Below are 14,890 nucleotides of genomic sequence, written 5' to 3' on the forward strand. Positions count from 1 at the left end.
AAGCCCTGGAAACGCAGGTTTTGCAAAGGCATGTCTTAGCTTGCTAGACACAATGCCGACGAAATCAAATAGAACAGTGACCACTTCCTTGTCGCCTCGCGTTGATTGTGTCCATTTGGGTTTTATATGTTTAAAAAGCACCTACACATCAAGGTTTATGTCTGTTTCAGCACCGATTTGTCTCTTTTGTGTTTAAAGTCGAAACTGTGATTTTAGAAAACTTTCATACAAATGAAACTGTTGTTGCAGAGATAGCTGTGGATGTAATAAAAAGGGAGAGATGGCCAAATGTTCCATTGTATTTAACAATGTCAGAGCTAATAGGGCAGAATGCTGGAATTTTCCAAAGACAGGATTTGAGAAACATTAAAAGCTTTACATGCAAATCTGTCTGAAAAGAGGTTAAAGCTTTTTTTTTTAAGTGTTTCCCTCTAAGTATGATTAGTCTCTATGCTCTGTCTCGTTTCTCGATCTTATCACTCCCTGTTGGAAACATGAGCCGAGGCCTCTATCCTCCACTCCTTACACGTTTTCCACTGCAAACTTTCTCACAATCTCGTCTGTTCTCCCTCTGTTGTGTTTTTCTCCCACATTCACTTCCTCATAGCGTGGCCCGCCCGATTGGTCGGAGGAGGTGGAAAGTTGGCCAATCGGAGGGCAGTTGCCAGGCAGCCTGTGCCTTGTTTGGAGGCGGCTGGAGGCTCGCACAGCTGTTCCATTGAAAAGCAGCAGAACATAATAACAAGGGCCCCTCGCCATGCGCGCACACACACACACACACACACACACACACACACACACACACACACACACACACACACACACACACACACACACACACACACACACACACACACACACACACAAAGACGGCTGATTTGGGATTCATGGTTAAACAAAAAGTCAACCATACTTTTTTTTTTTTTTTTTGCTGGCATCTGTTTTAAAATCACTGGAATCATTTACATTTACACTTTTATGTCTTTATGTTTTCTTACAATGCGTTTTCATGGTGTGTTCTTTGTCTCCTCAGCTTTCATGAGTTTCATAGTGTGGCATTAGACGAGAGGACATTGGCAAGTTTTTCTTCACTTTTTTTTGCTTTTCTCACTTCTTGTTTTTATGCAGGGATAGAGGGGAAGAGAACAAGATACGTTTACATTAAAAAAAAGTTTATTCAGCTTGTTGCATGCACATTTTGAGTTATTTGTTGAGTCTTAGTCTTAAATATTATCAAACAGATGTGTGTTGGTTTTGAATGAGAAATAGAAAAAGAAAAATGTATTCATACAGGTTGTTGTTTGCCTCACATGTTTTGTATTGGTTTGGGAACTTTAAAACTGCATTTACTGGCAATTAAACTATTGATCAGCTTAAGGTCCTTTCATGACAACAAACCAGTAAAGCAGTGGCTGTATTAATACTGCAGCACATCAGCGGAACGGTTTGTTTGTCACAATGTACTCAAAGAGGAAATCTCAAGTGAGTGACAGAAAAAAATCCCCACAGTACCTCTGACCTTGTCTATCAGTCAACATCCTTGTTCTGCAGCGTGACAGATTGCTTAATAGCACTGGAGAATAGTTAACTGGGCCCAATGAACCACATCACCCAGCAGAACATTGTTTGTCCATCTGCCCCGGTGTCCCGCTGAAACAATACAAGCCCTATAAACATCCTGCACATATTTCCACCCACATTTTTCACACTTGTTGCCTCCGCAGATTACAAGTGCTGCGTCTGGAGTTGCCTCCATGCTGGTGTGGAGAACAAAGACACAAGTGAGTTTAAACAGTGCAGACCAGTTGATTGACTGGAATACACTGGGCTGACGCATGAGTCCTTCTGGCATATGGCAAGCCTCCTTTTGGCTGACGGCATCAATAAATCAACTAAGCACACAGATTGAGCAATATCATCACTGTGCTTTAAATGGAAATTTCAGCAACAAATGAGTCACTCTGGGGGAACAATGGAGTAATTTAAAAAGGACAAAAGGAGCCGCTCTGCTACAGCGCTTCAGTTCTGCTCCTGCTTCAGAACAATATGTGGCGGCCAAATGTAAAAGCCTACCATAATTGTTGCTTTCACAAAAAACTGAAAAAAAAGTATCTTCTATATGGGAAACATCAGTTGTGAAGATGTTTGCAAAAGACAATAAATATGCCAAAGAGATGGGTTTTCTTGGACCAAACAAACTACTAAAAGATCTTTCATATTCTAATTAAATTATTTCTTCCACAACTTATTGACTACTTCTTCTTTTAAGCAGTGTATTTCTGTGTCCCTGTCCAGCCAGTCTTTCCTGACCTTACCTTGTTATGATCGGCCTGTCCTGACCCTGAATCTGCTGGCAAAAGGTTCCCCTGCAGCTTAGATAAACTTCATTAAAACCAAAGAAATAACTTATATGCCAGTGTGAGCCTTTGATTTTTAGGGACCACTCACTTCAAAGCAGAGTGTAAAAAAAACCAACCTGAAAACTGGTCTAAGTAACGCTTTGTCCTCCTCTTCCAGCCCTCATCCATATTTTCTCTTAAGCTTCTTGCTATGTTGGATATACTGACACACAAGAACTCCATACTTAAACAAAAACACAGGTTTAACTTGGTGGAGCTATTCCAGGCAGGGTTAAACCAACAGTGTTGTGGGGCCTCCTCTCACAGTGGCTCCAACCCTCTCTTGAGAAAATATTTGGATGGTCTAAGAAAGAGTAGTGTCTGTCCTATTCTCATACAAACACACACAACACTTGACTTACATTGCTCTTTTATTTTCCCTTTTTCTCAACTTGACGTGTTTCAAAAGAACATTCGGGATGTTCATTAACATTCAATCAATCGCCCAAAAACATTAACCATCCTGGACAGTACATGTCTCCGTTTTGCTGCCAAATACCTCTCAAGTGGAACATTCAATGTTTGTTAATGTTTGCTTTATCCTCACATGCCAGATAGCAGAACTATTTATACCTAAAGTGCCAACTATTAGAGAAACGACAGGGACTGAGAAGCAAACCCTCTGTTCTCCTGTAGGAACATGGTCCTACAGGAGAACAGAGGGAAGAAAGTCAATTTCCATCGTGTGCTGTTTGTCCAGAGAGTGACGCACTGCACACAATGTGGGTCTGACACTCTTAGCCAATAAATCGATCGCAGTCTGTGACCTTTGCCCTTTGCCCTTGTTAACCCCTCGCTGCCCGCCGCCACCACCGCTATACTGCCAGCAGTCAGGCTCTGAGCAGATGGGATAGTTTTGGGGGAGGGTTTATTTTTACACAGCCGTGTTGTCACTTAGTCTTCTCTTTACTGCCTGCATTCACCACTACCACATTTTACTCCATCTTCCTTTTGGATTTGTGCCCTTTGGTGACATAATATTGATGTTTTTTGTGTGTTTACTGTAAATTAGATCTTGTGTTCTTCCCCAAAAAAAAAAAAAAAAAAACAGGGCAAGCAGTGTTAAAGTCATTTTTAATTATCTGTCCAATAATCATAACCTACGATCGATACCCACCAGAGGCTCTACGGTGCTCTGGACACAAAACTAAAATCACACACCAGTACTCACAATTACTCACCGGTAAACACACACACACACACACACACACACGCACGCACGCACGCACGCACGCACGCACACGCACACACGCACACGCACACGCACACGCACACACACACACACACACACACACATATACCCATTCAACCCAAAACCTCATGCAAATTCCACACTTACCTGCCTTGGCCTCAGTCTTTTGGTGACAAACTCATGACACATACCTCACTTTGAGTTTCGTCCTGACCACTGAGGTTACTTTTGACACAGCGAGGCCAGAGGACAGGTTATTAATATGTTGTTTCTAATGTCGATGCCACAAAAAACTGAATGGAAAATAAACTTTTAAGGCAAAAATGATCATAACCCAAATCCTAGGTTTTAACCACATCTGTAAACACCGCTAGAGACCATGTACTGATTCAAATCTGGGACCTAGTTGGAAAAATACATTATTCTTTGATCATTTTAGGTGATTTTGGTGCTTTGCCAAAGAATAAAAAGACAACTGGGATATGGGCAACTGGTGAGGCTGCTGGGCAGCTGTCAAGGCATTTGGATGCACTGGGGAACAACCATTCAACTGTGGAAGGAATTTAGCTAGAGGGCCAATGTCCAGACAGATTTTATACCATGAGCTTTGACTGTAAAATGGATTTCTGAAGCTGTAGATGAGGTATGAAAGCCCGAGAGACAGATAAAATGTTTGTTTACCTGAAAGTAGTTGATGGGGGGGATAAAAAAAGCAATGGTCTCTTACAATTTCACTCTGACACTGGATTGCATGATCATTTGTGGTAAAAAAAAATGGAGCAAACGGCCAATTTAAATCCCCAAAATGCACATAAAGTGGGCCTGCATACACCTACAAACACTGGGGTATTTTTACCCTGAAACAGCTGCAGGTATAATAAGAAACCACCCCCACCTCTCTGTTTCTCCCTTATTGCTGCTTATCACACCCCCTCTTTTACACATTACGTCACCTTTGACAGTAAATGATATACCACAGCTCAAGGTGTTAAGAGATGACTTCTTGTGTGCTTTTATTGCAGTCAGCGTCCATTTCCTGCCATTCAGTTTTCACGTACATGTGATTTTTCTTTATCATGGACAAGAAGAGCAGAATCGATTGGGGCACACAGAGACAAAACCATAAAACCCATTTGCTGCATTTTCCCATGCAACGTTAAAAAGGAGCTCTCTCTCCTCAAATGTTATGTGTGGGGATATGCTGCCTCTCTGTGGTCTTCAAAGGCATTTTCAGAGTCCATGTTCTATACACTAGGTGTCAGCATTAGCACATCGGTCTACTATCTGGGTTTGTGTGTTTGGAAGGACAGATCTCTGTTTTACGGAGTGATTTAGCATCAGTTCATGATCCAGATTAGAAGTGTTTACTCAGCAAAGTCTTCCAGATAACTAAAGTAAACCTGCATCTTGTTTCAAAATCATGTTTTCATTAATGTATCACAAAAAATGATATCAAAGATACTTTATACATTGTTTTCTACTGTCACTATACCAAAGCTCTGGGAATAAGTTATGTTTATGCAAGTTAACTTTGTATTGGTTGTGTGAGTACAAGCCCTTCCATATATCGGTGTTTGTGAACCAGATACGCAACCCCATGCAAAAGAACAGAATTGGACCTTGGGATAGTCTTACAGCGATGCTCGGCCTTATGTACAAGCTGACATGACGCGCAATGTGACAAAAACAAAAGATCACAGACAAGAACTTGATATTCTCAGACCCAGTAGGAGGTAAAAAGAGCTTCTGATTTCTGGAACTAGATGTACACATTTTCTGCCCGCATAAATATAGATAGTGCAGCTGAGAAGGAAAAAAACATCTGTGTTGTCACACAGAACTTTCTTGTATGTTTTAAAAGTAGATGCAACTTGTAGGAATCAATATTTGAAAAGCTGCATGGAAAGTTAACCTAATTAGTCTAATAAATAATGATTAAAGTACTTAATGATTAACCTACTAGACCAGAACTAGAGCTGGACCATCCATTAATCATTTGTCAGAAAATGTATTAAAAACAGTTTGATAATGGTGTACTTGTTTCTTCTTGTTTAAGCCTCTCAAATGTAAGGACTTGCTGCAAATTTCAGTTTTTTATCTTTGCAAATTGAATATTTTGTGTTTTTACTGTTGTCAGACCAAAAAAATCATTTTAAAGATGTGACCTGTTGCATGATGGGTATTTTTCAGTATTTTCTGATATTTAATAGACAACAAATACAGGAAGGAATTATAGGTAGATTATATTGACAATGAAAATAGCCAATTACTCGCAATCAAAACTCATCAAACATACCTCATTAAACATGACCTCACCACTGAGATCAGTGAATAGGTCGTTATTTCCTTCAGTTCTTAGCTTTTAAGCACATCTGAAAAGGTCACTGAAGTCATTTAAAGTAAAAGAAGAGAACATAATAAAACACAACAAACCCTAACTACAGGAATCACTTTTCTATAAAGTCACTCATTAGTATCAGCAGTTCCCAGACTTCCTGACATATCAGAGTATTAGCATAAGGGTCAAAGGCCAAGCAGTATCCAGGAGCTACTTGTCACCCTCATATAAGCACTGGGATGTAAATGTCTCCCCACAGTGGAGCAAACAGTAGCCACTGTAAAAACCCAACCGTCACCTCTGACCCCTCTTCCCCTAAAGTCGCCCGTCTTTCCCGCTATTGATCCTTCAGATTCCTCTGACGTTGAGGGTAAGTGTGACAATCCTCTTCCAGATAAAGGCATTTGAGGAGTTATTACCTGCGTCTCAGCTAGAGTGTGTGTGTGAAAACTCTCCATACAGAGAAGGCCACACTATCATTAAAGTCATCTGTGTGCGGTTCAAAGGTTGCAACCATCTCTTCTGGACTCTCTCAGTCCGTACGGAGAGGCAGGTAAAGGGTAAACTGGACAAATGCAGGAACTCAGATTTGACATATAAAAAGGAGGCTGCAGGTAAGCAACTCTCACAAATCCAGCTGAATAATGTATACTAACGTCTTTTAACTTGTGCTTTTGTTGGACGTTGGATTTACTACCCACACTGGTGTTTATTTAAAGGTAATAATTGCTAAAAATCTTTTTTGTTTCTTTTGAGCATGTATGTAAGTATTTAAGTGGTAACCCTTCACTTTGACTCAAACTGAGCTTTCACAATTGATGTATGTGACAAAATATAGAAATTACCATGAATAATTCTTACATCAAATAAGCTTAGGATATATTTTATCTATGAAATGTCATTTGGGCTTTGTCTGAAAAAAAATATATATATTCCTTTTGAAGTCATATAAATACACAAAAATATATGTTTGACATTATGCATAAAAGATCACAGAGCTGATTATGAACAAACTGTAATAAAAGACTAACAACAGAAATCCAAATAGACTTATTTGGGATGGGTACTGCTGAGAAAATAATACTAGAAACATCATTCACAGATAAAGAGCCGATGAATTGTATTAACCCTGCTTTACGGCAATAAAAAAAAAAGTAACGTCATGAAATATCAAGCTGATAATGTTAAGTATGTTTTTCAAGTTGTTCAAAGGCCCGAAACAGCAAGAGTGAAGTCAAAAAGTATCTGAAGGATGGCTTTAAAAAGATATTTCGTTCCCGAAAATGTTGTCCTTTACAAGCTCATTCTTTATATATTACCTTTTTTTTTTTTTTTTTGTCATGCCTTTCAACAGATACAATGGAAGTGCCCACGCTGCTGCTTTTGCTCCTCACAGTTTCCGGATATTCATATGTGTTGCAACCGGGTAAGTGTAACATCAGGCATGTTTGTCATGTAAAGCATCCAAGTAAATGTACTTGTATATTAAGATATAATCTCTTCCTAATTATCACATTCCTACAAACGTCATAAACACTTGCATGCTCATGATTTCATGAGCATTTCAAAGGGAATGTAGACTGTTGTTGTCACTTGTTAGCCACTTGGTTTTATTTTCTGTATTAAGAAAAATACTGTTTAATATTTGCAGGATTTGTGACTGGTACCTAAGTGAACTATCTAAGTGGTTGCTCTCTGTGTTGAACCGTAGGATTGGAAGTCACCCAGATAGCTGGGCTGGACAGAGACCACCTGTCTGAGATGAGGAATCAGCATCAGGGAGATGATTCCATACCAGTAGAAGAGAAAACAGAGTTAAATGAGGAGACAGTAAAAGCTATCCTAAAAGACACGATAAAAACAGTCAATAGTCATAATGCATGGAAAAAAGAGAATAAGAAAAGTAATCAAATGGATAAACTGAAGCAAGAAAAAGAGGAAGAGGAAAGAGAGAGCAGGTTGGTTGCAGGAATTATTCTTCATGAAGCGACTCGAGGGGAAAAGATGTTAACTGTAAATCAAGGAAATGGGAAAGAGAAAGGAGGAAATGGAGAAAAGGAAGATCACATGGTAGTTAGCGATCTCGCGCCTCCTTTAAGCACATCCTCTACTCAGATGGGGGAAGAATTAGTGATTCCTGCCACAATTCAAATTATCACCCAGTCTCAAAATCCTCCAGGTTCTCCTCCTCCAGTTCATCATTATAATGTCCCCCAGTCACATGACTCATCTCACCCTCCCTTCCCTAACGCCAAAGTTAGTCCTAATTTCTTCCCTCCGTCTGTCTCTCCGCCCAATCCCACAACAATCAATCACATCTCAGTCTCAACAGTGCTTCCTGGTGAGTTGAATGAACTGGAAGTTAAGGCTAGCCCACATTTAGAGAATATCATGGTCAAAAATATATTGTTTAAACCTGCACGGCAGGACGTACAGACCACCGTTGTTCAACCAAAATACATGACTGACTATATCCCCAAGGTGCAAGTGGCAACGCCAAAACCCAAAGAACCAACGTTTATAACCGAAGAGCCAAATCCTATGACGAAATCAAATGAAAATAATCCCATGGTCGAGCCTAAACCAAGCTTGACTCAGACCAAAACAGTCGAACTGAAAAATGACACCAAACTATCAGTGAGGCGAATTAAAGCATCTCCTCCTCAACCACAACTGACCAAACCTTCAGCCAGACCACGGCTGACAACTTCCAAAACACCTTCAATAAGGCCAACAAAACTCAACAGAAGTAGTCAAAATAAGATCACCAAGAAGACCAAGGAAAAGAAGAGGAAAAAAGACAATAAAACCCAAAAGCCATCAAAGAAGAAGAAGGTCATCAAGCCAACGCACTTTCCTTACTTTAAGGATGACTACTGTCCTCCTGAATGTGCCTGCTATGGAAGGTAATTATCAGACTAAATTGAATTAATAGTCGATTAATTTGTTAGCCAGGCGAGAGATTTGTTGATATTATGTTTTCCAATTTGAGAATTATTTCTGTTTTATATAATATTTTGGGCTTTTGAACAGTCAGACTAGCGACTTTAAGATGCAGCCTTGAACCCTGGATATTTTCTTTGGTCATTTTATTATTATTATATTCCTTTATTGATCCCCATGGGGAAATTCGGGTGTTGCAGCAGCTCAACTACAGAAACAGATAATAAATACATTTTTACTTTCAGACTAAAATGTTAATGGTAAAAGAACATGAAATTGATAGTTTGACATGTACTTTCTTGCAGAGAGTTAGATCGATAACATACAAAAACACTTATTCTCGTTGTGTATCGTATTCCAGAGTGGTCCAGTGCTCGGACAAAGGCGTGGACAGGGTCCCTTATGGTATTCCCTATAATGCCCGCTACATCCTCCTCATGAATAACCTCATCAACACCATCCAGCTGGACCTGCTCAGTGAATACGTCTCTATGGAGTTCCTTGTGTTTAGCAACAATCGGCTCACAGATGTTTCCGTCGAGGGGGCCTTTGAGGGGATCCCGGCTCTGAAGCGCCTCTACCTGGATAGGAACCTCCTAGACAACGTTCCAACTGATCTTCCATTGTCTCTGGAGGAGCTTCGTTTGGACAATAACCGTCTGAGTGTGGTGTCTGAGGCAGCCTGGGCCCGTTGCCCCGGCCTCTTGGTTTTGAGCCTCAGCAACAACAGCCTGGGGAATGGATCTGAATCTCTTCCCAGTGCAGTGCTCTCTCCTTTGTACAACCTGCGCACCCTGAACTTGGATCACAACCAGTTAACATCGGTTCCTCTGGGCTTACCACTGTCCATCAAGGAGCTCTACCTCAAAGGGAACCTCATTGAGCACTTCCGTGGAGGAGTCTTCAATGGGATATCAGAGCTGGTGGTTTTAGATTTGAGTACAAACAGACTTACTAGCAAGGGCCTACTCAAGGACTCCTTTCTCAATGCGACCCACTTGGAAAGCCTCAACTTGGAGGGTAACAGACTAAAACAAGTGCCACGACACCTTCCCCACTCACTGAAAACTCTAAATCTGGAGGGCAACCTCATATCTTCCGTAAAGAAAGCGGCTTTTGGCACCCTGAAAAACCTCGAGCACTTGGGTTTAGCAAGAAATAAAGTCTTCAAAGTGGCTCCAGGGGCATTCAGGACATTGCCCGTTCTGCACCAGTTGGACCTGTGTCACAACAGCTTGCGCCAGGTGCCCAGGCAGCTGCCAGAGGCTCTGCACTCGGTAGCACTCAACCACAACAAGATCCAATCAGTGCCTCGTGATGCTTTCTGCTGGGGCAATAAAAAAGTGAGTCTCAGTGGGCTTGTACGAGTGCAGTTGGAACACAACTTAATCGATATGGGGAAGTTGGATGCTCAGGCTTTCAGGTGCTTACGGGGATTCCAGGTGGTGCACTTTTACTGAACCTTCAAGCGATACAAACAATCCTGATGCTAGGTCGCCTGATATCAGACTAAATTCTTAACTTGTTACACCTAGTTTCAGTCTTCAGTCTGACATTTCCTCAACTCTTGTCAATTTCCATTAGGGGGTGGGTGGTTCTATTACCGCCAACCAATCACTAGAGACCAATGTATCCACCTGAATGTTACATCAATTTATGTTGCCAGGTAATGTCTTGCCATGACAACTACACTTTACTTGGTTTTAAGATTGCAGAGGAGCGAGTTAAAAGAGAATAAAAAAACAACCTTAAAAAACAACCTACGATGTTGGGCAATATTGAGAAGACATGCCTTATGTGTAAAATGAATGCAAAAGAGAGACCATGAGTGAGCGATTTTGGAGATATCGGGGTAATTCGACCAGAGTCTCAACCCAGCATCTCATAGCAGTACGATATATGTAGAAAATGCATTTTCCCAGACATCAAAGCAGAGTTCTGTTCAGTACTGTAGATTAATTTAGAACAGCCTTGATGTTGTCTGTAGTCATCTCCATTATTACTCTTATGTTCCAGCGCACAGCTGACAACATCGTTAGTCCTGCCTCTGGCGCTGATTGGCTATCCATTAGTCACCCCGTTGCGCTTATTGGTGATTACTGTTTAATGGAGGAACCGCTGTTTCATGTCACGATGCCACCCAATCAGTCGACTAGAACTCGCTGGAGTGAGCAGATTCCAATGTCTGGAACCAGAAAAGCTGCTAGGACTTAAATATATGCATTTTTATGGTACTTCGTAAAGCTCATCCAATACGTGGTGAAACGCACCAATGGAGTAAAAGATATATTGTGTATGAAGTTAAATTTATTGTGTATAACCCACCCAAGCCTTATTGTTTGGCTGCTTTTATGACGTTAGTTCTCACAGACTTTTTCCCAACATGTCTTTAGGGTTGGAGAACAAAGGAAAAGTCTAACTAAGATACCAGTAACCACGTTTCTGTGATCCATTATGGACTTTGCTGGTGGTTTTCTCATGACCATTTTCCAAAACAGAACCATTAAGAATAACTTCCAGGCAACATTTTGTTTTCCATTTGTTTACAAATTCATTGCAGCAGCATTTGTAGAAACTTGCATGAGATGGGTTATCATAGACACATCATCATCATCTTTATTTTATATATTTAATCCATCCCATATATATTTAAATCATTTGACAGAAAATGTAATTAAGAGTGCTTAGAATAAGACGTGGATGGTGTGGAAAAGGACGTGAGTTTTATCTTTTCTTTTCTCAGCAAAAAAGGTGAATTTCAGATGGGTTTAGGGTTTCTATCTGCACTTCCACCAACAGGAAGGGATGCTGCTCGCACTTTGGCAAAATAATTAACATGTTGATGTGAGAGAGTGTTTCGCTCTCAAGCATATTTAAAGTATTTTAGGTTATTTTTTCATAACACAGGGACAATGCATTTTTGGGGAAAATTGCTTGCAGTCATACATAATTCACATATATATAAACACATTCACATGGTTTGAATATTGTAAACTTTATGTGAAAGTGAAGTTCCTATCCAGTAACTTATCCAATAACTTATCCAGATATGTAAAGTTCTTAGAATGTGAATGTGAATGTTGCACCTTTTTCTCCTTTTACTAGGTCTGTGTTCATATTATGTCCATATGAGCTCATTGATTGCTATCACCCCATAAACCCTATATGTGACTTGATGTTTTAGTGTAAATATTGTCAACTTGATGTGAATTAAATAAAGTTCTTTAATCGTACATGGTGAAACAAGATCTGCTGGTGGTTACATTGCAAAAGCTGGACAACAGACACACATCTGAGGCTTAATAATAAGTTTATGTGTTTAAGCTTTTTCTGTAAACAAAAAGAAGACTGAGCTTCAAAAAGATGGGTGCTGCTGCAGAAGAGTTTCTAGATTGGGGATTTTTTGTTTTTGTCTTTCAAAGTTCCGCCCGCATATTGCTTTGTTCAGAAAAGCCTGCGCAACACTCCTGAGTGATTTATATAGAGCATAAGACAGATGATTCCAATCAGTGAACTACCAGCTTGAACATAGAAGTAAAGTCCATAGAGTGTTCCATCAGCCATGTGTCCACATTGTAGGAAATAGCAAACTAACAAAAGAAAATCACAGAGTTAAAATGGTCAAGTGGAAAAACATCTGGATGCACACATTAATTAAGAAGTAAGTTTACAGAATAATACAGAAATACAGCAAAGTCGGATATACAATATTTAATGTGGAGTAAAGACAGTTTTGAGCTGAGAAAAAGCTTCAAGGAAACAGTAGAGTTAAAATAACATTGCAAAAGACAATTACATATTTTACAGCCAATTGCCAAAAAGTTGAAAAAAGTTTTTGTCCTTGTGTTAAGAAAAGAACTGCGTTGAAAATCACAGAGGACGAGTTTTCATTTAATTTGTAAATTCACAAGGACAAAGAACTTTATAGAAACAGTTTGAGACCCTGAGACTTTAATGTTTAAATATCTTAAAATGATCTTAGTTATTTCTTAACTAAAGCATGGATTGTGTGTGTGCGTTTGCGTGTGTGTGTGTGTGTGTGTGTTGTTGCTGAATGTCGGAACTCAGATGTATATACAATCGTTTAATTTTATATTTCTTACTTTGTGATTTTATATTTTGCATTTGCAAGTTCTTACAACTTTAGTGGACATATGGATGCTGGATTCTTTTTGAATACCCTGTCTGTAGACTCTACTTCTATGTCCATGCTGATTACCATGTGAGCTCACTGACTGGAATCACCTGTCCAGCACTCTATTTTGGTTGTGCAAATGCTTTGCGTGGGTTTTTGCCTTCTTGAAGATGTGAATATGTCTCAAAACTCTGATGCACAGAATGAAAACTACAAGAGTTCACCCCTCTGACTCACTAAAATAGGTGCATTTCTCTTAGATCTTCTGAGACGGTTTCACCCTCAAACATTTCAGAGAATTTAATCATCCTGCTCAGTTAAATCTATCAAATGTCCTCAACAGTCAAGAGACTCAGCAGGTTGGGGTTCAGAATGAGGTTTAAGAAAAAGTCAAAGAGGTGTTTACCCTTTTATAATGAGTACATTGGAAAGTACCACAAACTACACTAACTGTTGGTCTGAAATCATTTCTCAACAAATTTGCTGTTTGAGCTTTTCTCAAGTTGGTTTTTATTTTAGTTTTTGTTTGTACCCTCAACCCCTATGCCATTTAGCCACCAGTAAAATAGTGGATAAAACTACCTGGCAGAAGTGTAAAGTTTAAAGTTCCAAATTCAGTTTTCCCATGTTGATAAATGGACACTGGCCAAAATGTCCCACTGCAGAGCATTTTCACCATTTTCCATAAACAAGTCGGTCAAGGTTGTTGTTTTTTTCCACCGTGTTTGTGCAGCAATGATTCCCTGGAGGATGCACATGAGAACAAGAGCGTCATTAACTGGAGGATCTGCGCAATGTCAAATGAAGGAACGACGGTGTGGAACAAACATTATCAAACGTGGTGACAAGATTACACACATGAGACAAATAAAAACCTTAATTGTCTATTATTAAATCCAGTCAATTTTGCAAGTTAAACAACTCTCTATAAATCTGCAAGGTAAAATGTATAATACAGAGGTTTAAAGAGAAATAACTGAGGGATACGAAAGTATTGGAGTGCCTATATGAATAAAGAAGAATTGAATGTACAGTTTTTATTGCCAAGACTAACTTTATTTACGAGTACAGCTCACGCATTTTCTCTCACAGAACTCTCATGCAGTTAGGTCTCTATAAACATGCCAATATTAAAGACTTAGTTGTAAAATGTAAATGTGTTGTTTACAAAATATCCACTAGATGGAGATAATGTATAAGAAAATAGTTTTGATGCACGCCACCTCTGTTTTTATGGTTTGAAATGAAGTACAGAACATTTTATAAGCTTGAATCTGGCTCTTTTCCAGTTGCTATATCAGAAAGTGTGGCATTAAAAAAAACAAATGCCTCAGGAAATTTATCTCATTGGGAAACAAATACACAAAAGTATTTATAAATAGATATTTAAAAGCTCACACCAACCTGGAAACTCAAGAAAGCAAGCACTCACGCACACAGGCATGAGTCATAAGAGTTTCACAGAGAAAGAAATATTTTGTGGACTTATTTTCTGAAATACTGAAGAGCATTCAAATTAATCACAAGGCTGGAAAAAAAAACGACAAAAGAAACGCAAAATGAAGCAAAAGGAAGGCTGAAGAGGAGAAAATGCGTTGGCCCAAATGGAGGTGCTTAGCACTTTTTCGCCCTTTTTTTTCTCCCCCTCTCTTGCTCACTCTAATAAGTTCACTCAGCGACGTGGCACTGCACCCATAGGACCTGGAGCAGGAGGAGGGGGAGTAAAGACGGAGAGAGAGAGAGAGAGTGAAGGGGAGGAGGGAGGGAGCACTTTTTGAGGGATGGATCCAGGCTTTACTTGCTCAGCACGTGTCCAGAAGGGAAGAGCTTCGGCTGGGCAGGGAGCTCACCAGCACCTCCCTACGGTCCAGCAGGACCCTGAC

General features: G+C 39.8%; 1 protein-coding gene across 1 annotated transcript; it reads left to right on the forward strand.

Annotated features, from left to right (window-relative positions):
• Positions 1-7,288: 7,288 nt before the first annotated feature.
• Positions 7,289-10,332, forward strand: LOC129112830 (decorin). The gene is made up of 3 exons (XM_054625064.1): positions 7,289-7,355; positions 7,641-7,743; positions 9,234-10,332. The coding sequence occupies exons 1-3, from the start codon at positions 7,289-7,291 to the stop codon at positions 10,330-10,332; spliced, it is 1,269 nt and encodes a 422-aa protein (XP_054481039.1).
• Positions 10,333-14,890: the final 4,558 nt, after the last annotated feature.

The sequence above is a fragment of the Anoplopoma fimbria genome, chromosome 23, assembly GCF_027596085.1.
Source record: "Anoplopoma fimbria isolate UVic2021 breed Golden Eagle Sablefish chromosome 23, Afim_UVic_2022, whole genome shotgun sequence".
Lineage (NCBI taxonomy): Eukaryota > Metazoa > Chordata > Actinopteri > Perciformes > Anoplopomatidae > Anoplopoma > Anoplopoma fimbria.

Bases quoted from the DNA above. Each gene is read 5' to 3' on its own strand.
- LOC129112830 (XM_054625064.1), top strand. From the start codon at position 7,289: ATGGAAGTGCCCACGCTGCTGCTTTTGCTCCTCACAGTTTCCGGATAT. The intron at 7,356-7,640 runs GTAAGTGTAACA...GTTGAACCGTAG, and splicing joins TTCATATGTGTTGCAACCGG to GATTGGAAGTCACCCAGATA. The intron at 7,744-9,233 runs GTTAAATGAGGA...ATCGTATTCCAG, and splicing joins CCAGTAGAAGAGAAAACAGA to AGTGGTCCAGTGCTCGGACA.